This window comes from Octopus sinensis, linkage group LG4 (genome assembly GCF_006345805.1).
Source record: "Octopus sinensis linkage group LG4, ASM634580v1, whole genome shotgun sequence".
Taxonomy (NCBI): Eukaryota; Metazoa; Mollusca; class Cephalopoda; order Octopoda; family Octopodidae; genus Octopus; species Octopus sinensis.
In genome coordinates this window covers 86,271,680-86,297,023 of record NC_043000.1, presented here as the reverse complement: position 1 = coordinate 86,297,023, position 25,344 = coordinate 86,271,680, and the positions used below count along the sequence as shown (strand labels likewise).

Genomic DNA, 25,344 nt, shown 5'->3' with positions numbered 1-25,344 from the left:
TGTGTCTGCCTGGATCGTTGTATGTGTAGCAGGAACTTTAAACCTTCCTTTAACATATTTCTGTTAAAAAATCAGTCTTTGTTTTTTGAAAGTCTTGAAGAATTTCACAAACCAACTTTGTACATTATTTACATAACTTTCATTTGAAGGATATTTGCCCTCATTTTGTTTGTTCTTAACACACGTTTCAGCTGATATACACTTCAGCCTTCATCAGGTGTCTTGGGGAAATTTCGAGCCTGGGTTTTCATTCCTAAGGTATTTTTCGATGTTATTATTATTATTATTATTATTATTATTATTATTATTATTATTATTATTATTTTATTATTATTATTATTCAGGTCACTGCCTGAAATAAAACTCAGAATATTGGGGTTTGTAGCCCATGCTCTTAACTACTGTGCCATATACCTGTAGAACATAACATACAATTTTAATGGAAAGTTTAAAGTAAGATCTCTTAAAACATGAAGTTTGTATCATACAACCAGAAGCAGTCTTACATGGGTTGGTATAAAAATAACTAAATACAATTTCACAGGGGTAGTAAAATAAAAGGTAAGTGATTACTGATGAAAATCTAAGAATACTTAAAATAGTATTGTCCAGTCAGTTCCTCTTTTATCATCCACAGTGAGATTGAATAAACATAGCAGACATTTACATCTGTTGTGCATATTCAGTAAATTTAATTTACAAATGTAGAGACAGCTAAAACCTTTGGTTATATACCATAGTAAACTATCATATAAATTAGGTTCCATCCCAGTTGTGTATAAGTATAATTTACTGGTCAATCTATAGTCAGAAAAATGAGTAACTAACTTCTGATTGAGGAGTAAAATAAAATAAGGAAACTAGTCAGGCTGTGTTTTTTGTTTTTTTTGGGGGTTTTTTGTAATCACAGAGAAAATATGTGGTGCAACCATAATATCTGCTTTTTTCAGGCCAATAAAAAAACACAAACATAAATTTTCTTAAATCTCTATTTACCTAAATACCATCTAGTGCTTCTATTAATTATAATATATCGTGTGTGTGATTGATCATCATCTTCATTTAGCATCCATTTTCTATGTTGGCATGGGTTGGACAGTTTGAAAAGATCTGGCAAGCCACAGGGCTGCATCAAGCTTCGGTATGGTTTCTACAGTTTGATGCCCTTCCTACTGCCAACCATTTTACAGTGAGTACTTGGTGATTTTTTTTTCGGGAGGTGTCACTGGCACTGGTGAGATTGCCAAGTAACTTGAAGATACAAAGAAAACAGTGAGAGAAAGGGGGAAAGGAAAAAAGATCCACTACTAAGTTGGGGGAGTATTTGAGAGGGAAGATGGTTTTATGCTAGATGCTAAAAAGCTAAAGTACAATGGGGAGACAAGCACAGGTGTCTTGCTCTAGAAGAGATACATGGCTCCCCAACAGTATATAAGGGTGGACAGCAGTTGCCAGAAGAAGATAAAGATGGTAGTGATGTGGTACCAGAGCAAACTCTTAAAGTACGAGAAGGTGAACATTTGAGAGAATATGGCCAACGTGACAGAGTAAAGAAGGGGGTAAGTAGTATCATAAGAGTGTGAGAGGAGTATAATAGATGGTTAGATAAGAAACTTGGTGCCCTATTGATCAAATATCAACCAGCTTGATGTCTTTCATAAGCAATGTCTTTGGACCATTTGTGGACACAGCTTGAATGACTGAATTTCAAATATTAACTCATTCTGTAAATGTAAAATGAATAGTATTGCGTCTCCATTTTTGCAATCTCAATTAAGATGGATTGATCATGTTGTCATTCTTACATGACCAATCCATTTTAATTGAATTCCAAAAGTTCTTATGTATAGCCAACTTCATGATGGAAGGAGAAGCACAAGAAGACTATGACTCATATACAAACTCAAAGATAACCTGAAGTCAACAAAAATTCCCACAGGAACATTTAAAAAAAAAATGCATTGAATCACATTGGATAGAGCTAACTTGCTAAATGCCATATTTTCTCAATTTTTTTTTTGTCTTCATTGGTTTCAAGCACTTCCAGCAGATCAGAGCAGACTTATATCCTTCTGGATGTCAACTGCTGAGGTACCCAATTTGTACACTTTCTTATATCCAGAGTTCTCCACTATCTTCTTTAATATATTGTTACACAATCCAATTATGCAGCAAGCTCACACACTGTGATTCATCTGTCCATGTGAATCAATTCGTCCACATGCTGGTAATTCATGTCAGTGGTCAGAGTTGTTGGTATCTCACCACATGGTTTGTCTGCAATGCTGGCTTCTCCTTTCATAAATTTTTTTCATTTATCTGTGCCCTTTACTTTTGTCCATAGTGCCACTTCCATAAACAGCCTGTATCCTTCTATGGATGTTGGTCAGCCTGCAACCCTCTTTAACAAGAGCTTCTACTTGAAATCCATCATTTGCTTGCAATTAAAAGAATAGGAAGAATAGTTATTTTATAGCAAGAATCACTCTACCTACCAACATGTACTATTTGAACACCCTATGTCAATCAATAAAAAAAAAGCTATACCCACTTTTGCATTACTTTCAAGACAACACTTGCATATAAAATATAACTTCAAAGCAAAATGCAAACAAATTATTCAAACAACTTTCACGATAAACTGTCTTCCTGTTGTTCTTATCTTTATCGTTTTATATTGGCTTTTTCAATACTGGTGTTGATTATATCTTTCTCTAACTATTGAACACAATAAGACACTTTGTTTTCAACTTATTTTGAAAATAACCATGAGAAGATAGCTTGCACCACCCTAATCCTTCTTCAGAAGAAAAGTGGAGAGTTAAAGCATCTCACTATCTTTTCCATTAAATATAAAACATGGTTAAACATGAAAAATGACACTAAAATCCAGCTGCCAACGTTTATAGATCCATAATTTATAAAGTCCTAATAAATAATTCAATATCTTATAAACGACAATTCAAATTGTCTTTTCTTATTTGTTTTTAAATACTGGAAAAGAATATAAAACAAGGCTGAAATGACTTTAATAATAATACTATAAAAATGTAAAAATAAAATATAAATAAAATAATTAAATTAATTCTAAAACATCAGAGGCCAAGAAATCAGGGACAAAGACTGCAACCAATTTGGAAAGAATTATTCCTAACAAGTGTCCCTTGGCAATTTTGAATTGACTTTTTTTTTCTTATGAATGTCTCTTGGTGTCTCTTATATAATTTAATTTGTTTAAATATTCTTTAGTTCTTGAGTGCTTCTACAATATCATAGTATATTTTATATTATTGATTAATATATTCTATTATAGAACTTAACATCTTCTGGAGTATTGTTTGTTAACATATTATAATATTGATTATAACTAACATTTTCAGTAATACTGCTGGTAAACAAAGACTGTCAACATATTCGTTTTAAACAGCAATCAGTGTTATTAGCGATTATCTTTTCATTTTAGGTTAACTAAGTTCATTGTGTTTCATTGCTATGGAAGTAAACATACTATAATGTTGTCATTGTTGTTATTGTTGTTGTTGCTTATCTCCGTGTCCAATCTCATCAAGCAGACTAGTGATTAAAGGTATTCCAACTATAGCCATCCTGTTTTATATATCCAGAATGCCATTATTGACTGTCTTTCCCTTTTTAGATATGGTTTGAGGACAATTGGCTGCTATTTCTAGAAGAGTGAATAACCACTTAGAAACTTGCTTATTAGGAGCTGGTAGAACAACTGGAGCATTGGGGAGGGAAAAGCTTTGCATTTTACATTCCAGTTGTCTACAGTCAGTTTATATCCTGATGAGGTTAACTTTGCCTTACATTCATTTTGAGATTGATAATACTAACTACCAGTTGAGTACTGGGATCAATATAATCAACTAACACCCTCCTCCTAAAATTGCTATCCTTGTGCCAGCCAGAATCATCAGAGCACTGGAAAATTGCTTTGTGGCATTTCTTCCAGCTCTTTATATTCTAAGTTCAAATCCCACCGAGATCAACTTTGCTGTTCATTTTTTGGTGGGGCGTCAATAAAACAAAGTATCAGCTGAGTATTGGGGTCAATGTTATTAACTAATCCCTTCCCCCAAACTAAAACCATAAAAAATTTCATCTCCTTCTCTGACAACTTTGCCAATTTTCCATTATATGTATGTTTCTATGTTTTTGTGTGTGTATATATATAAGCATATATGCATATATACACACATATGCACTCACTCACACATACACATGCACACATTATAAGTGGAACCTATTTCTCAGATTCTAAGGTAATTGCAGAAAATTATGGAGTGCTAACATTTACAAAAGATAGAATATCAAAGTGGCTAAGAATTAGATATATCTTTCTTCTTTCTTGACAATTCAATGACCAGTTTAGCCACTGGCCAGGAAAAAAAGAATTACATTCATTGGTTAATATATTCTATTACCTGACTGGTTTAGTGATTTTATAATTTATTTGCTGCCTTAAATTATTTTCCCTAAATAAATAACTACTTTATAAATAAATAACTACTATATAAATGAATAACTACTTCTTAAAATTTTCATGATTACCATAGTATGAATCATCATCATTGTTGTCATCATCATCATTTTAATTACCACTTTTCCATGCTTTAATGAGACAGATGGAATTCATTGAGGCAAATTTTCTATGGCCAGCTGCCCTTACCGTCACCAACCCTCACCTACTTCTAAGTTAAGTTAATAATATTTCACCCAAGCCAGACATATTTTTACAGAAGATTGGAAATAAAGGACACAGATTGTATGATAGTGATGCTTTACAACTATCGTGTAATATCATGGAAAAGAGACACTAATACATACACACAAACGTATACATACACACGTATACACACAAATTTCTCAACCACACAGCTATTATGTTTTAAACAACCATGTCAAAAGAAATTTAGCTAGGGAAAGGGGAATAGAATGGTCAGTATAGCAGGATGTATGTATTCATCGAACGCAGAATGATAAATGATGTTGCATGTCTGGAGTAGTTTTATATTTTATATATAACCTATGATCACTATAATGGTGACTGGAATAAGATTGAAGGTGTAAATTTTTGGTGCCATATTTTTCATTTCCTTTATCCAAGATTCATTCTTCACATTTATTTCATATTAATATCTAATAAATTATTCATTAAGAAAATTCCTGACGTTTTTAAGTACTCACTTCCTGATTTCCTTTGTAAACAGGAAAGAGCCAGATCATGAAAGAAATAATAAAACTATATTTTATAGGTTCCCATTAAATTATTTACTAAATGAAGCTCTGTTTTGGTGAAGACAAGATTTGTTTTGATCTGAATTGTATATGAAGGAACATTAGATTGAATTTCTGGACAAGAATGGTTGTATCAGAAATGCTTCAATTCTTTTACACATTCCAAATGTTTACACAAATGACATACAAAAGAATGTTTTAGGTTTTGAGAGAAAAATAGAACAGTTTATATAGTCAAACACAACTAAAACTGTAAGAATCATGGATAGAATAATTTTCTTCCTTGTCACAGTTTCCACTCCCAATAAGAATAAACTTAGAAATGCAACTTCAACAAAAACGTCCTTGCCTACTGTTCTTGCTTCTTCTCACCATATCAATTCTTGAGTCTTCCTTTTAAATAAATAGGAATCTTATTATAGTTAGAAACATGCATTGTAGACATTGAATATTTCACACTCTTATTGCTTTCTACATATGTACTATACTATCACTTGAGGTTCTTCCTTAACTGAATGGGTAAAGACCCCCTTCGGTCATGAATGACCATGGGATTGCACCTAGAAAGTTACCCTCTTAGACACAAGTCCGGGCAAGGTTGTTTATGGAAGACCAGCAGTCGCCCATGCATACCGGCCTCCCCTCTCCACGCCACCAGTGTTATCCAATGGAAAGACAAAGGTCGATACAGCTTGGCACCAGTGACGTTGCAACTCATTTCTACAGCTGAGTGAACTGGAGCAACGTGAAATAAAGTGCCTTGCTCAAGAACACAACACGCAGCCCGGTCCGAGATTCGAGCTCACAACCTCACGATCGTAAGCTCGATGCTCTGACCACTGAGCCATTAAACCACATTATATAATAGAATATCACACCAAAAGCTGGTGGTCTTTATGATGTCACTTGCATGCATTTGGGTTATAGAAAAACATCATATAAGCAATGATTCAGTCTACTATGCCATCAGTAGATACCATACATAGTGAAAACTTACCAAGTGATAAGAAATATTTTTGGTTGGTTAGTTTGAATTGTCCACAGATATAGTTTGGAAAGTAATGGATGCCACAAAGTTGATTCACCCTTGTTAGATTAGTTAAAAGTCATCAGTGAAGTTTCAGTAGCCCAGTGGTTAATAGGTCCTCAGTTGTCTTACTACCATAATGATGTTCAAATTTAATCTAATATTCAACACACTGCTTCAATACTCACTGTATATTACAGCTTAAAAAGCTTAAAATTTCAACATGACAGGTATCATCCTTATTATTATTATTATTATTATTATTATTATTATTATTATTATTGTCATTTACTTTTAATCTGCATGTTTGATGCAATCACTTGCCGGGGCACACCCAGCACTCTAGGGCAAGTGAAGGTTAAGAGTTGTTGAAATATAGCTGAAAGCTATTATTGTTATTATTATTATTATTATCATTATTATTATTTTTGACTTCAGGTACTCCTGGAGTCTTGCATGTGTAGCAGGCTTGCTACTTGCAGCCTACAGCACCATGCTATTTGTTCTTTTCAACTACCTGAAACTCTACTGATTATTCTGGCTGTGCTAAGAAAGAAAACCTTTTGTAACAGCTCTACTGGTCACTCTGCTCCAGTTTCCTTTATATTCCTCTTGATGGCTTCTGACACTGTTCCCAAGGACCCAACAATAACAAGCACTATTTTCACCTTTTTTCATCTTCTACAGTCAGGCTAACTTGTATTTAAGGAGATTGTATACGTCTATATTTTCACCACCTTTTTAACTATTTGTGGGTTAAATGGGTGTACAATTATTATTGTTATTATCATTATTATTATTATTATTATTATTATTATTATAATATAACAAATACAAAAATCACCATGATAGGGTAGGACAATATTTACATTTGGAAAATATGTAAACACTACAAAATCAGCACACCTGCTTACTGGTACGAACATCATCCTGAGCCAGTTGTTGAAGGTAAAACTGTCATTATCTTCTGGGATTTTCCAGTCAACACTGACAGAATGATCCAGGCCAGTTTACCAGACATAATTATTAAAGACAAAGAAGAAAATACTTCTAGACTCTGTTCCTGCTATTGTTGGTATGATAAAAAAGGGATGTCAGAAACATCTAGATAAGATCTGAGGAGAACCATGTCTCAGAGAAATCCAAAAGATTGTACTGACAAGTGCTGCCCACATATTTAGAGAAACCTTATCTATTTAAATGTCTATGTTGTATTAGATGAAGATATTCCACTATTTCCCCTCCCCAAGCTTTCAGTTATAATGTAACATCTCTCATCCTTCACTTGCTCCAGGACACTGGGTGTGTCTCAACAAGTGGCTGTAACAAACATGCAGATCAAAAGTAAATAATAATAATAATAATAATAATAATAATGATAATAATAATAATGATGTAGCTGTGGATTATCAGTGTCATTAGAATATCTAAAAAAATGCATTGTAGCATTTGTTCTAACTCTTTAGGTTCTCAGTTCAAATCCTGCAAAGATCTACTTCGCCTTTCATCCTTTTGAGGTCAATAAAATAATATACCAATGAAGTACTAGTACTAATCTAATTGACAAACCACCCCACTTAAAATTCCTGGCCTTATGCCAAAATATGAAACAGTATCTGGTAGCTAGCTGCCAGAATCATTTGTGTATTGGACAAAATACTTATTGGCATTTCTTCTAGCTGTTTATATGCTGAGCTCAAATTCTGCCATGGTCAACTTTCATCTTCCAGGGATCAATAAATAAGTACCTGCCAAAGACTGAGATGATATAATCAGGCAGACCCCTTGCCTTTAAAATTGCTGGCCTCGTGCTAAAATTAGAAGGAATTATTATCACTATTAATGTTGTTCTGAAGGCAGCAAGCTGGCAGAATCATTAGCATGCCAGATGGAATGCTTAGTAGCATTTCGTCCATCTTTACATTCTGAGTTTGAATTCCTCTGAGATCGACTTTGCCTTTCATCCCACCAAGGTCGATAAAATAAGTACCAGTTGAACACTGGGGCTGATATAATCAACTCATCCCCTTCCCCAAAATTGTTGCCTTTGTACCATCAAAGCCATTCCTACAGGCTGATCTTACGCCAATTCTTTTTTTTGAGAAGGCAAGTAATAATGAATGACTGAAGTTTCCTCAGCATTTATTTCTTCCTTTATATTTCATGAACATTCCTTAGAATTGAGCTGTTTCTGACAGTACCAGCTTCTGAAGAATTTCTGTATGCACCTCAGTCTCAAATTTCTCAATCCATATTTCTATTTCAGTTGTTACCATCCCTAAGGTACATTAATACTGCTATCATTCCAACCTTTTTCATGCCCACATTTTGTAAACATCTCTCTTCATATTTTGATAACCTTTAATCTTTTTCCTTTTACACCCTCTTTCTTATTCCCTAGTGATGCTATATCATTTATCAGTAACGTCTTTTCTCTTTTCCAAACAGTAACAATATTCAGATTTTGTAATCACTTTCGATGCTGAAGTCCCAAAAGAGCTTCTGACTTTACCACTAGGTTATATTGGTACTCATACCACCTTTCTTTTCTGCTATGCTTATATATCTTGTACAACTTCCAGTGCACAATACCAGTGGTATTATCATCTCTTCTTTATTTTTTTTTGTTGCTATTATTATCATTATTATTATTATTATATTATTATTATTATTATTATTATTATTATTATTACTACTATTATTATTATCATTATTATGATTATTATTATGGCAGCAAGCTAGCCGAATCATTAGCACACCAGGCATAATGCTTGGCAGTATTTTGTCCATCCTTACATTCTGAGTTCAAATTTTGCCATGGTCAACTTTGCCTTTCATCTTTTCAGGATCGATAAAATAAGTACCTGTCAAGCACTAGGGTTAATGTAATCAACTAGCCCCCTATCCAAAAATTTCAGACCTTGTGCCTATAATAGAAAGGATTACTATTATTGTTGTTGTTGTCCTTCTACTTCTTTTAGGTGGCAAACCAGCAGAATTGTTAGCACACCAGGCAAATGCTTAGCAGTACTTTATCTGTCTATACCTTCTGAGTTCAAATTCTACCAAGGTTGGCTTTGCCTTTCATCCTTTCAAGGCCAATAAAATTAGTACCAATTGAACATTCGGCAGGGTCAATGTAGTCAACTTACCCTCTCCCCTGAAATTGTTAGCCTTGTACCAAAATTTGAAACTATTATTATTATTAAGGCAGCAAGCTGGACAAAATGTTTAGCAGCATTTCTTCTAGCATTTTACATTCTGACCATTCAGGGTCAATAAACAAGTACTGGTTTAACACTGGGATTGATGTATTGAACTTTTTCTTCCCCACTTAAAATTGCTGGCCTTGTGCCAAATTTAAAAAGGATCATTATTATTACTATCATTATTATTATTAAGGTGGCTTAGCGGTATTTTGTCTGTCTTCACATTCTGAATTCAAATTTTGTTGAGGTCAACTTTGCCTTTCATCATTTTGGGGTCAATGAATTAAGTACCAGTGAAACACTGGGGCCAATGTAATTGACTAGTCCCCTCCTCACAAATTTCAGACCTTGTGCCTATAGTAGAAAGAGTTATTATTGTTATAAACAGACACACAAGTCAGGTGCAGGATGATGAAAACACCCATGTTTCCAGAGGTGAATTATTCAAATCCAAAAAATCCCTCTTAAAACATGCTCCTCCACTACACCTGCTCATGATCAGCAATGCACATATTGTCAGTCACTAAGAGACATACTCAACTGGTTAATGTCAAGCAACTGACAAGCAAATTAGGGTGTAGATGGAGGTATTGTCCTCGAGTGAATTTATTGTATAGACGATGGAAGTGGTGAAAATGGCAAGAGTGGATGGCACCACATAATTATATGTGTAGACTGTGAGTCAAAGAATAAAATTGGAGAGATCGCTTGTCCTTGCCATTCAGGGAAATCTTGGATAGTGAGATTCTTTGATTAGCCCAAGAAGCCTATTTGTATTGCATCCATATCATCATTCATTTGATTTTATTATTTTATGTTGTATACCATGTATACTTGCTTTCATGGCTCTTGTCAATTTTTTATACTCTCTTTTGCCTTTTATCTTTTACTTGTTTCGATCATTAGACTGCAGCAATGCTGGGGTACCACCTTGAAAAAATTTTTAGTTAAAAGAATCAACCCCAGTATTTATTTTTTGTTAAGCCTGGTACTTATTCTATTGGTCTCTATTACCAAACCGCTAAGTTATGGGAATGTAAACACACCAACACTGGTTGTCTAGCAGAGTTGGGGAAACAAACACAAACACAAAGACACACACACATACATATGATAACTTCTTTCAGTTTCCATCTACCAAATCCACTCACAATCCTTTGGTCAGCCCAAGTTATAGCAGAAGATATTTGTCCAACATGCCAGGCAGTGTGACTAAGCTCAGAACCAACTGGATGGGAAGCAAGCTTCTTATCACATAGCCATACCTGTACCTATTTAGTCTTTTAATAATTATATGTTAGATTGCCATCCTTAGTCACATTTTCCTTTCAACTACACAAAGATGTATAATTTTTGTGTACCTCAACAAGTGCGGTTAGAGTCACAGTTTTATTGTTGCTCTTCTTTCTCCAGCTGAGAGAGTTATGTATTTCTTCAACTGCAAGACACCTATTTCTGTCCCTCTATTCATATTCTTATTTCTTTATTGCCCACAAGGGGCTAGACACAAAGGGGACAAACAAGGATAGACAAACGGATTAAGTCGATTATATCAACCCCAGTGCGTAACTGATACTTTATTTATTGACCTGGAGGGATGAAAGGTAAAGTCGACCTCGGTGGAATTTGAACTCAGAACGTAGCGGCAGATGAAATACCGCTAAGCATTTTGCCCGGCATGCTAACATTTCTGCTAGCTCACCGCCTTCCTCTATGCATCACCTGCACTAAGCTACCTTCCTCAATACTACTTCCTGCTCGGGGAAAGGTCTTGTCTTGCAATTTTCTTGGTGACTTCACAACTGCTGGTACCATGTAAGTAGGACCCAGTATACTCCTGTAAAATGGTTGGCATTAGGAAAGGCATCCAGCCATAGAAACCATGCAGAAGTAGATAGTAGAGCTTGGTGTAGTCTTCTCTCCAAGCTGTCTGACCCATGCCAGCACTGAAGGAGGATATTAAATGATGATGAGGAGGAGGATGTTGATGATGACAATGCTGAAGATGATGATTTCTAACATCATGAAATATTGTTGTCTTGGTAAGATGTGTGTGTGTGTGGGGGGGGGTATTTGGTTGTCCAGAAAGTTCATGCTGATTTTTAAAGGAAAGAAAAAGGTCAATAAATACTTGCCATTACATTTTTAATCAACCAAATATGAACCATTTTGTTGCACAATGCGTCTCCATCTTTCCTTTAACTTGAAAATACCCTCTTCCCAGAAATGAGGTGGTTTCATGGCAAAGAATTCATCAAGGTATCTTTTTACGTCATCCAAGGAATTGAAATTTTTACCATTAAGACTATTCTGCAGAGACCTGAATAAGTGAAAATCTGAAGGAGCAATATCTGGTGAATATGGAGGGTGGGGTAACACATCCCAGCCGAGCTGCAGCAATTTTTGTCTGGTTCCCAAAGCATCAAGTGCCGAAAATGAACTTTTTTATCTTCCATTTTAAAGGGTTAAAGAATTAACACAGGTTATAGGAACATAAACCTTCTTCCACGAAAAGATAGCTTAAACTGTGCTCTAAATGGAGGTGTAGTAAAATCCTATTTTATGGACTCAACCATGTTCTAAAATAAGTCGAAAGGCAAGCTACTATAAATCGGCACGAAGTTTCCGGACAACTCAATATATGTATGTATGTGTGTATGTATATATATATATATAATTCTATATTGCTGAGATGAAGAATTTATGTTATGTGTACTGTTTACGATAGTCAAACTGATGTCCTCATCTGGATTGTTGCTTTCACTGCATTTTGGCTGTTGTACACTCCAGCCTTCTTCAAGTGTCTGGTGTTGAACTCATTTGTTGCATTGCAATTTCAAACCTAACCCTCTATTTGATTTATAGGGGTGCACTGTTCTCATTCTGCTCTCTGTGTTTCATGACATTTTTTGCTTCAGTTGAATTACGTAAATTACTTTAGTGCCTTGCCTGGAATTGGACCCAGAAGTAATTATTAACTGACTGAAGCAGCTGCAACCTGCTGTAGGACACATTCTCAAAATACCTGGTACTTACTTCTAACAGCTCTATAAACTACATTTAAAATATAATACAGGACACTAAAAGTTGATTTAAATTTGAGACCTATTAAGTGATGCTTCAATACTTTAACCAATCATTTAATCACTCACTACATCCAAATGTAGAAATAGCATGAATATAAAACTAATTCAATAGCAGAGGTATATTAAATTTAGTGTCTTTGTGGTTTACTTTAAAATTGCAAGAAGTATATTTAAATTGCTTTGGTAAAACTTTGAAAAGAATTATAAATTATAAATGACTTATTGATAGCATCTTCATAAGCAACATTTCTCTAAATGCTAACCTAAGGTTAGCTAACTTACACAGTTTCTTTATATTTTCCCTTTCATATCATTAAAAAAAAATCATCTCTCTAACATCTGCTCTGTGCTTATAGTTTTTATATTTTGCCATTCATGAAATCATAAAACTCAACATCATAACGTCTACTCAGTAACACTATGAAGGCAGTTATACTTCTAACATATATATAATGTTCAGCATTCATAAAAATAAAAGAACCCGACTCCTAGTAATATTTTAATTAAGAAAACGCCATCATTACATAGATATAGATTGAATATAGTTTGCTTTGTCAGAACCTCAAGACTATAGCAAGACAATCTCCTGCAATGTTATTGTTCTGTAGACATTCACTAGTTTATATTGTTTATATATTATCAAATTTTTCCTCTTTTCTTACTATATTTCAGTTGAAATATACTGCCACTTTCAATTAACTTAGAAAATTATAAAATATTTAATAAGGTAACTTTGTCATTATTAAGCCAGTGTATGAAACATGAATTAGCATGAAAATTTGATGGATGGTTTTTAATTTAGATTACTTTAAAACAGGAAGTTTCTATCATAAAATTAAGAGTGGTGTCAGATGGATTGGAATCAAAGGGGTTAAAGTCATTCCTTGAGTTAATGATATATCATATGTCAGAGTCTTATAGTTAGATATTGTTGTATAGTCTTTTTATAATACCCATACTGGAATCTTTAAGAGTTACTCAGTTCCTATAGAGTTTTAGTACTAGGACAAAAAAAGTCAAATAAAGGCTCAGCTGAAACTTCAGTAAGTTTCTAATTCCTTACATTGATGGAAATCATAGCACCTTCATCTGTGTACTTGACATCACTTACCAACCACTTATCTATACTTAATTTCCTCCTCCTTATCTGACAAAGAATGTGTAACTATGTCACTTTCTTTAGATTGATGAAACTAAAGTGTATACACACACACACACACATACAAATATGTATATAATGTATGTATATTTATATATACACACATGCATACAATACACACATGCACATACACACATGCACACAACACACACACATGCCACACACACACACACACACATACACACACATTATAGCATATATTTCTGTGGTAGTTCTGACATCTAATTTCCATGCATTCATATGAAGTTGAGAATCCATCATTCATCCTACTTCAAACACAGATACACATTACATCCCCTACTCTACATGTGTATACATACACCCTAATGCATGTGTAATCCCTTTTCTATATACACACAGGCACATGATACATCACACACATATTCACATACATATTTATTCATCTAATTATATGTGGGTGTGTACTGGACATGTTATGTAGTTATATACGCTATGCAATCACTAAATTTTAATGTAAACAAATATTATAAACAAAACTGACAATGTTAGGGAAAAGTGGGTGTGTTGAAACCAGTACCCAAAGGTCAAAATATATTCAGTCTGTATATGTTTCTTTATGAAATATCATCATCATCATCACCACCATCTTTATCATCATAGTCATCATCTTCATCAACATCATCATCCCTATCATCATCAACACCATCATGTTCATCATCATCATCATTGTTGTCATCAATTCATTTGGTAATATCCTATGTTAAGTAATATGGCTCAATATTACAGTAGTTTTACAACATTTTATGTCTAGTATCTCATTTGAAACTCCAATAATTCTCATTGTTTGATCTTCTGCTATCAATCCACAATCCAGTTTTACTCAGTATGCAGCATCTATTCAGGTTTCATGTTTTTAAATGAACAGCCATCTTATATATATATTAAACAACATCTTTGAGGCTTGGTCACCTTTTAATTATGGACTTGATAATTAGCTCCTTTCTTGTAGTGTCTGTTATTTAAATAACTTTCAGCAAACAACTCTAATAGTAGTAGCACTATGAGAGTATGTGCTGTAACAGTTCATCACTGCATCCACCATTTGTTGGTGATTACCTGATGTCTCTGCACCACTCTGGCAACAACCTGCCAGCCCATGGGTCTGTTTGGATAGTCATTGTTGGGGAGGGTTTTACGAGATTGGAGAGAAAATCTTACCTCAAACCTTTTTACAATATACAGAGGAAATGCTGGGACCATTCTTTGACATGCGGGTCCCCAAACAGCATGACAGTAATGTAAATTAAAGTGTTTTCTCCAAGAACACTGCATGCAATCTGGCCTGGGAATCAAACCCATGATCTGACGATTGTGATTGCAACCCCATAACCACAAAGCCACATACCTCCACTAATGGTCAATGGCAATTCAGTGTATCTAAAATGATGGTCTCTTATCATGCTTCTATGAAACTCACAGTACCTTTTGAGTACTCCCTCCTTTTTTTTACACTAAGACTAAAGTTTAGTTGTTTTCCATCAGCTTTCTTTTCACTACATAGTGCATACCCTTATCATGTACTCATTCCTGTATTGACCAAGTATTACTGGCATTGTGTCTCCTCCATTACAGTGTACTCTTTAATTGTATACTCCCTAACCTTATATTCACTATTGTTCTGATTAGACATGACTGGCATTGTGTCTATCTCCTTACATTGTACTCCTTTACTGTGCACTCATTCCTGTGCTGACTATAGACACTGTATCAACTCCCTTACTGTGTACTTATCAAAGTTACATTACTTCTTGAACTCTTTAGCATTAAAATTGACCATTTCTGACTCAAACATTTTACCCGTTTTATATTCAAATTGGCTAGATCTGGCCTATCACACCTACCCTATATAATTACATCATTGAAATCACAAAGTTACAAAATATTGCATAATTAATTAAAAACGATGTGAATAAATAAGCATTATAATAGATGGTGTTTTCTCAATGCTAAAGAGTTAATTACTGTTTCATTTTCACAATTCTGTTTTTAAACATTACCTTTCTTTTAACCAAATTCACATTCTGAATTTTTTTTTTTTTCTTAGAAGCTCACTTTCTTAAGTTTCACATTTGTTTTTAAGCTTCTGTTTTGATTTCACTGTAATAAATAAGTTACTGTTATCATAGATTTTGTGGATATTATCTGAAACTTCTTTCTTCAAACTTTGAAGACAGAACTCTGACAATTTGGAACCAACATTTACTTTACTCATACCTAGACTGAACACCTCTTGTCAGTCATTCTTGTAGTGTGTATTATTTAAATAACTGATCAACTCTGGCAATTTGGAACTAATATTTACTTTACTCATACTTAGAACACCTCTTGTCGGTCATTCTTGTAGTGTGAGTTATTTAAATAACTGATCAACAACTTTTAGTGAACTACTCTATAGTAGTAGTAATAGTAGTAGTAGTATCAGGGTATGTGCTGTAACAGATTAGTAAGCAAAGGCCACTATCAAAGATTTTGTATATATTATTTTTGTCAAGTGTAAAATACAAATGTCTGTGCTTAGCCAAGACTTTCCTTCATGGTTGTACAAAACTTTATCATGTACAATCTTGATTTTGCTATAGATCTTTTATTTACCTTCTTAACTGATTAATTTACTTGAGACTTCTATAACCCACACCTCTTATTTTGTTTTTGCAACAGTTAACAGTGATGATATGAAGTCACTTACTTAGATATTGTTTTCCAATACAATTTGATTTGCTAAGTATGTGACTTGTATTATACTCACCAATATTAGTGTTTTAGAATCTCATCAAAAACTTCTACAGGTTCTACAACTTGTTTTCATCTTCTTAATTGATTAAATCACTATCAGCCACAAAGAACTTGTTTCGTTTGCTATACATTTTCTCCAGTGCATCCATACTACCTGTAGTAATTTTGTGCTACTTTCTTTAATCAAATATGTATACTTTTACAATTATAGATTCTAGACTTATGACCCTATTAATGGTTGAAACCATTTCAACTCTTTTACAAACAAGAATCAGATAATAACATGAGGAAATAAATGCATTAAAAAATAATAGAAATAAAAATGTAGCTATCATATTCAGTGGGAAAGATAAAAGGTTTGGTATGATATAACCTGCTCTGAAGGAGCTTATGAACTCACCTGTATTATCAATATATTGTATATAATATGGAAATCTTCAAAACCATTATAATGTATAGCTGAGTTGAAGAAGAAATAAGTAATGCAGATCAGTTTTCATTGGCAGAAAATCAATCAATCAATAAAAACAATGTTCATTGAGTCACTGCTTTGATCATTGCTTTATCAAGTAATCTTTACTTGAGCAGAACCTAATTTCTTTGTTTTCTTTTTTCTTTGTTAATCTAAATCAATTTAGTTTTTCAGTGTAAATGATAATTTAATTCAGTTTGTTGTTGTTGTTGTAATTGCTTATTTGAATACTAATATTTTTCTCATTTGGAAAAATTAGATTTAGGGTTCTTTTTTATAAAAATATATTTAACTCTTTTGATACCAATTCACCAATGACTACCACTGATTTTATAAGACTAATTTCCTGTTTTATAATGATATAAATCAAAATATTAATTTATGTTCATAACATCAGCTTAATAATAATAATAACGATAAAGTTATTTTACAAAAACGTAAGGATTATTTGCCAACATAATGTGGCAGTCCTAGTTAAGATGAATGTTACTGATAATTAACTACAGGAAACATTGTCTCCAGCTGGCTATTGACACGCTATTTTACAAAATTCTTCATTATTTTCAGAATTAACTAAAACAAAGACATTGTTTTTCAGTAGGAATATGGGAACAAAGAGGTTAAATTGAAATTTTTAAAACATATTTTATAATTAATTACTGGAATTTGTTTTCATTTCCAGGCTGGTGCTGATATTGAGCTTAAAGATAATCTTGAAAAGACTGCATTACATCATGCCTGTAACACAAGCTGTAAAGATGTAGTTGAAGTTCTCATAAGAAATAAAGCCAATGTTAATGCCTTTGACCAAGTAAGTATTAAACTAAATCATTAAAATTCTTTATTTAATTTTGTAAATATTTATTACATATCTTGTAACCATGATGAAAAATGTTGTATTTGTTAGACTTTATTTTAACCTTGTTAGAAAATGTAACACTGTATTCCACAAATCCATATAGGAGCCCTCTTTTAACATTCCTATCCATTCTTCCTAACATTCCTATCCATGCTATCATATAGCATCATAAAAATGTTGATCAATAAAAATGCTCTTAAACTAACATAGTCAAAAGATATGTTCCTTCCTGTAAAGAAAAAAGAAACAAACCATTATTAAGTATTCAACTTTATCTTGATCCTTGTTAGTTTCCTGCTATTGCATGGAATTTTTGCAATTGTAGTAGACACATTCTGTAGAAACTCAAATAAAAAGTCTTTGTCCATATGGTGCCATTTATTTGGAACAAAATCCTATCATCATATTATATATTTCTTTTTAAAACTAGTTTATATTTCAACATCATTTCATTCTTAACACATTCAGAAATGGATATTGTTTTCATCATATTTATTTTATTTTTTTTACTTTCATATTTTCAGAAGTAATTTTTGTTTTTTAATGAACGATTTCTAGTAGAGAAGTATTTAATGCAAAATGGATTTTAGAGTTGTGATGTCTATATAGCTGTATTGCTTTGAATTAATCAAGCATTATCTTGTAGCTTAAAGATTTCGATGATGCAATTATTATTTTTAGAATGACATTGTAGGCTAGATGTGAGGAACCAGATCTGGCCAGTTTGAGCATAAAACGTTGTTTTAAAGTGGGTTCCTCCCACTGGTGTGATGTGTGACTGCTGTTGTACTGTAGTTCCTATTTTACACGAGTAGCCACAATAGTTACTAGTTATCGGATACTGTTGTATCTCTTCATACCGGAATAGAAATACACTAACTTCTGTGTTACTATCACTGATACCTCCACAAGACACTAACTAGAAGTGTCGACTCTCAACCCTCTCTTGATCATATATTTTTCATGGAAAATATTTATAACTGTCATGCAATATCAAAATAAAGACACACACACACACATACATACATAATGGGCTCCTTTCAGGTTCTGTCAACTAGTTCCTCTCACAAGGTTTTGGTTGGTACGGTGCTGTAGTAGAAAACACTTTCCAAGGTACCACTGAATGAGACCGAACATGAAATCACATGGTTATGAAACAAGCTTCTTAACTACACACCCATACCACTAACACATATATATATATATATACACAGGGGTTGGACAAAACAATAGAAACACCTAGCATCATAATTTTGAAACATCTATAAAACTATCAAAAGCTTGTTTATTTTTTTGTTTTTTTATTTATTGTTAGTGTTGCTTAATATATTTAGCCAAAATTGCTTTCCTTTCAGATATCATCAGAAAAAGGTAATTAAAATTCATTAAAATGACAGATCTATTGGACTTTCAAAGAGGTTAAATTGTCAGTGCTCGTATGGCAGGCACAAGCATAATGAAAACAGCTGAAATGTTTGGTGTATCAAGAAGTACTGTCTCAAAAGTAGTGACAGCCTTTGAGAAAGAGGGAAAAACTTCCTCATTGAAACAAAACTCTGGAAGAAAACCAAACCTTTCAGATGGGGACTGTCGGACTCTTATGCAAATTGTTAGAAAGGATCACAAAAGTACAGCTCCCAAAATTACTGCAGAGCTTAATGACCACCTCGAGAACCTAGTTTCCACAAAAATTGTTTGCTGGGAGCTGCACAAAGCTGGATTTCATGGGAGGGCTGCAATCAAAATACCACTACTTTCAAAAACAAACATTGCAAAGCATTTAGAGTGGAATAAAAACCTACAGAATTGGTTCCTAGAGCAATGGAAGAATGTTATTTTCTCTGACGAGTCATCCTTTACCTATATCTTGGAAATCCACCAGCCCAATGGTTTCCCTTCATGGCAGAATTAATAGTCATGACTATTTAAACATTTTAACTGATCAAATTCATCCTATGGTTGCAGAACTGTTTCTGGAGGAAAATGCAAGCTTTCAGGATGACAATGCACCAATTCACACAGCTATAGTTGTTACTGAATGGCACAAGGAACATTCTAGTGAAGTTGAACATCTTATCTGGCCACCACAGTCCCCAGATTTCAATATTATTGAACATTTATGATGCATTTTAGAAAAACAAGTAAGGAGTTGATATCATCCACCATCATCACTACAAGAACTGGAGACTTTTAGCTGATAAATGGACAAAAATTCCTTTGGAAACAATTCAAACTTTGTACGAGTCCATACCTCATAGAATTCAAGCTGTAATTACTGCCAGAGGCAGTCCAACCCCATATTAAAATAAGTTTGTTTCAAATTTTAAGGTGTTTCCATTATTTTGTCCAATCCCTGTATATACGCATACACACATGTATATATTTATAATGGTCTTTAAAAACTCTTTAAAATGATTTAGTTCTAATGTGATTGGTATTTTAAATGGATTTCATTTTGGTTTTAACAATAAATCTTTAGTTATTTAATCAGTAGAAGCACCAGCTCATTGAATTAGGAAATAGCTGAGTATTCCGTATACATGTGTGCCCTTAACACAATATACAGGTTGAATCACTGTAAAACAGCATGACAAGAGTGAATCTTTAAATTACAGGTGCAATCCATCTGATTGGTTTCCTCACAGTTTTCATCAACTCCATTTTCATTCAACCTGAGTCTTTGATTCAAGGAACATTTGTCGGAAATGTCATCCAGTGAGATTGAACATGGGATATCATGATTGTAAAGCAAACTTCTTAACCGTCCAACCATTGATCTTTAGAGTATATATTTTCTGATTTAATGATTGACTTAAATTTTTAGATAATTTCATACATATCAACATCATATCAAAATGCTATAGATTTTTACCCAGCGTTTTGCTAAACAAACATAAATATTCAATAGAGTATAGGTGCAGGAGTGGCTGTGTGGTAAGTAGCTTGCTTACCAACCACATGGTTCCAGGTTCAGTCCCACTGAGTAGCACTTTTGGTAAGTGTCTTCTACTATAGCTTTGGGCTAACCAAGGACTTATGAGTGGATTTGGAAAACAGAAACTTAAAGAAGCCCACCATATATATTTGTGTGTGTATATGGTGTGTGTGTGTGTGTGTGTGTGTGTGTGTGTGTGTGTGTGTGTGTGTGTGTGTGTGTTTGCCTGTGTTTGTCCACCCACCCCTCAACATCGCTTGACAACTGATGCTATGTGTTTACATCCCTGTAACTTAGCAGTTTGGCAAAAGAGCATGACAGAATAAGTATTAGATTTGCAAGGAATAAGTCCTGGGGTTAATTTGTTCAACTAAAGGCAGTCCTCCAGCATGGCCACAGTCAAATGACTGAAACAATAAAAGAATAAAAGAACAGAAGAATATATATATGTATATATACACACACACACAGTGAGAGAGAAGAGAAAGAGAGAGGTAAATTTTTATGTAAATTAAAGTTGTATACATTAACTTGGAGAAGATATATTACTTGCCATTCATACAAGTTCAGTTCCTTAAATTTGACACATGCTACAAAACTGCAATTTATCTATTTAAATAGTGTTGTAGAAAAGTACCTCAGTTCAGTTTATTAATCCTTTCACCAAAACTGATATAAATATTCAAACTATTTTAGATTTACAAAATTATCATTAATTTCAGATGTATATAGACATGCTCTCTCTTTTATATGATAATTTTAAAATATACACTTAATAAATGGCAAGCAAACAAGTAAACTTTGAATACTAATAGAAATTTATGCAAACTTAATTAATCCCCAAAACTATTGAAAGCATTTTTTATTATTTACGTAGTATGACCTTAATTCATAATCTAAACCATTTTACCTTAAGTTAATGTCATTATCAAATTTATAATAAGCATTGGTGTATGTGCTCAAACTTGAAAGTAATATAATGAACTATGATTATAAATCATTTTTAACTTGTTTCAGCTGTGACTATTGTGGTCACATCATAAATACAAGTTAAATGTACCATCTCTACAGTGGCCACACACTACACATCTTTACAGTGATCACATCACACATCTTTATTGTGATCATGTACTATACAGCTTTACAGAGGTCATATTCTTTCTTTCTTTCTTTCTTTTACTTGTTTCAGTCATTTGACTGCAGCCATGCTGGAGCACCACTTTTAGTGGAACAAATAAACCCCAGAGCTTATTCTTTGTAAGCCTGGTACTTATTCTGTCAGTCCCTTTTGCCGAACCACTAAGTTACTGGGATGTAAACACACCAGCATCGGTTGTCAAGCGATGTTGGGGGGACAAACACATACACACACACACACACACACACACACACACACACACACACACACATATATATATGACGGGCTTCTTTCAGTTTCCATCTACCAAATCCATTCACAAGGCTTTGGTCGGCCCAAGGCTATAGTAGAAAACACTTGCCCAAGGTGCCACGCAGTGGGACTGAACCCGGAATCATGTTGTTGGTAAGCAAGTTACTCACCACACAGCCACCCCTATGCCTATGTTATATGTCTATAACCTAAACCAAAACTACATCCCAAAGACTAGACTGTATCGTGAAACCTAGAAAACTCTTCATTTTTCACCAATTGTTAACTCTTCTACTGAGGGCATGTGTCACCTGTATAAGAGTACTGTTTACATACTGCTGCTATACCTACAGACACTAAACTGCATTAAGAAATACTTCCATCTGTTTGACTAGTAAACCTTCATTTATTAATACGCTACAACCACTGGTTTGCATATGGTCTGTTTCTTCTCTGTATATCATTGTTTGTGAATCTAGATTAGCAAGTTGTGTACTACCTCTAAATTAGTTTCTCTAAATTAGCAAGTTGTGTACTACCTCTATCTGAACCTACATAATGCAACAGCTTCTTTTCTACTCTACAAGTTTACTTCTTCCACACTAAATATCTATACCCATTATTACTCGGACAACAGATTTCTCAAGAACTCACACCATGGCCACAAGTAATAACATTCAGATGTTCAAATTAAGGCTCAACTTCATTGTCTAGTTTTTGGAAGGTCTGTAAAGGTCATGAGCACATCTCCTCTTTTAACAACATAATTAGTTAAAATGTTCAAAACAAATTGTGTTTAAAGCTTACCTTTAATATTGCTTTATTTCCATAAGGTACTGAGCTGGCAGAATCTTAGCAGCATTTTGTCTATCTTTACATTTTTAGTTCAAATTCCGCTAAGGTCAACTTTGCCTTTCATCCTTTTAGGGTCAATAAAATAAGTTCTTGTTGAGTCTCTTGCGTCAATATAATAAACATATCCCACCACCAAAAATGACTGGTCTTGTACCAATATTTGAAACTGATATTGTTTTATTCCCTGTAATATCATTTTAATCTACTTTAAAATTTGTATATATGACACGAGTAATGGTATCTTGCTGTAAATGATTTAAATAATAATGATAATGAGCTTATTGTATACAGTACTCAAAAGCACTACAACTTGTCAGAAAAGGTTAAAAGAGAGAACAGAAAGCAACAACAAGTCAAACAAAGAAAGACAGCAATGGATACTAAAAATGCATGCACAGTACACAGAATAAAATGTAAAAGACAGAGAAGTGAACAGTAAAAGAGCCATAAAGAGGAAAAGGTACAATAGGTATGTCAGAAGTAGTGTTAGTGAATTTCAGGAAGCAGAATTTTTAAAGGATGCAGTGTCTTGACAGTTAATAACTGACATAGTAATTTATTCCACGCTTTGAAAATTCTGAGCATGAAAAAATGATTCCAAAAGTCATGCTATCCACAAGTGGTAGTATTTAATTCAAAAAGATAGCCACAGTTGTTGTTAGAAACATGGTGGGTAATCTTGTGAGTTTCTGCCCAAGTCAGTTGCTAGATTTCAAAACGTTAGTGTCTCAATTCCCCAAAAAGAAATACATTCAAGATATGGTGACCAACAGAAGGTTTTCATCTGGTTGCGCATCTTTGGACAGCTTCCAGCAAATCAACATTCTGGACAAGATGGGAAAGAATTATTCCACTTATATCTGTGTAAAATGCAATGTAAACAGATATTTAAAAAATAAGCATCAATTTTATAGTAGATTTTATTTTTCAAGTTTAATATCTGAGAATTTATCAATTGTTAATTCTAAAATAGATCTAAAATATTACAAGAATTATTCACTGTCAGAAGAACTTTTTAGAATTAAGTGATCATATAGCATTCGTAATTTAAAATGCCTAATTTTTACCACATTTTGAAACTTCAGTGAAAATAAGTCTCATCATCTCATTATCATCATAAATTTAATGTCTGTGTTCCATGCTGGCATTGATTGCATGGTTTGACATAATCTGATGGGTCCAAGAATTGCATTGTGCTCCAGTGTCTGCTTTGATATGGTTTCTATGGCTAGATGTCCTTCCTAATGACAACCATATTACAGTGTGTAGTGGATGCTTTTTTGCAGCACTAGTGAGGTCACTATGCAACTTGCCAGATGACAAAACTCCAATGGGAGATCAGTATTTGTGTGAAGAGATGAGAGTATGGGAGGAGGGAAGGAGAGAGAGCAAAGTAGGTTCTACTCAACTTTAGGAGGGACAGTTGAGATGGTCAGTAAGAGCTTCAAGACAAGGTGTCTCCTCAAGGCATGAGGTGAGTAGAAGTGTGTTGAAAGGTGACGAGCTGGCAGAAACGTTAGCATGCCAGGCAAAATACTCAGTGGTATTTCGTCTGTCTTTATGTTCTGAGTTCAAATTCCACTGAGGTCAACTTTTCCTTTCATCCTTTCAGGGTCGATAAATCAAGTACCAGTTACGCACTGGGGTTGATGTAATCGACTTAATCCCTTTGTCTGCCCTCGTTTGTCCCCTCTATGTTTAGCCTCTTGTGGGCAATAAAGAAATAAGAAGTGTGTTGAAACAGTGAAACTAGAAGTGTGGGTGGATGAGAGTTTGCAGGGGTGTATGGAAGAGTAGAAAATGAGGGAATGGGAGGTAGGCAATAACTTCCAAGATTGGGTAGGATTTGTAGTGTGAATGTAGGGAGTTATAGATGGTCTATGCTGTCATAGTTGAGGAAGGTAGAAGGGTGTAGAAGAGAGTGGAAGAGTGTAGCAAGAGAGAGATGACAAGTAGTTGGGTATGCTACAGGAGTGGGGAGGGTTGAGAGAAGCAAGTGTAGTGCATGTAGGGAGATAAATTGGTGGTTCAGTAGGTGGGGAAAGAATCACTAATATGTGAGGAGAACAGTAATTTATGGATGAAGAGAGGCTAACAAATGAAATGTTCCAGGGAACAAAAAATAGGATGATATGAAGGTGGGAAGGAGTCACAGTCAGAGAGATGTATGGAGGAGTTTGGGCAATGTATCCATTTATGTACATATATGCGCACAGTGCTTCTAGAAGTCAATTGCAATTTCACAAAGGTGGGTAAGTTTTCTTAAGAACCTTATATCACCAGAAATCCTGGTCTTTTGTCATCTCCATGAGATCAGACTTGGTTACTTCATCATGTAT

At 34.0% G+C, this 25,344-nt stretch overlaps 1 protein-coding gene across 5 annotated transcripts in view; it reads left to right on the top strand.

The window, feature by feature from the left end:
• The window catches only part of LOC115210688 (thyroid receptor-interacting protein 11-like), a 680,082-nt gene that overhangs the window by 284,933 nt on the left and 369,805 nt on the right, over positions 1-25,344 (top strand). For all 5 annotated transcript variants that reach the window (XM_029779369.2, XM_036502228.1, XM_036502227.1 and 2 more), the window contains one exon: positions 17,649-17,777. In XM_029779369.2, coding sequence (XP_029635229.1) covers positions 17,649-17,777 — 129 coding nt within the window. The remainder of the gene's footprint in view (positions 1-17,648; positions 17,778-25,344) is intronic.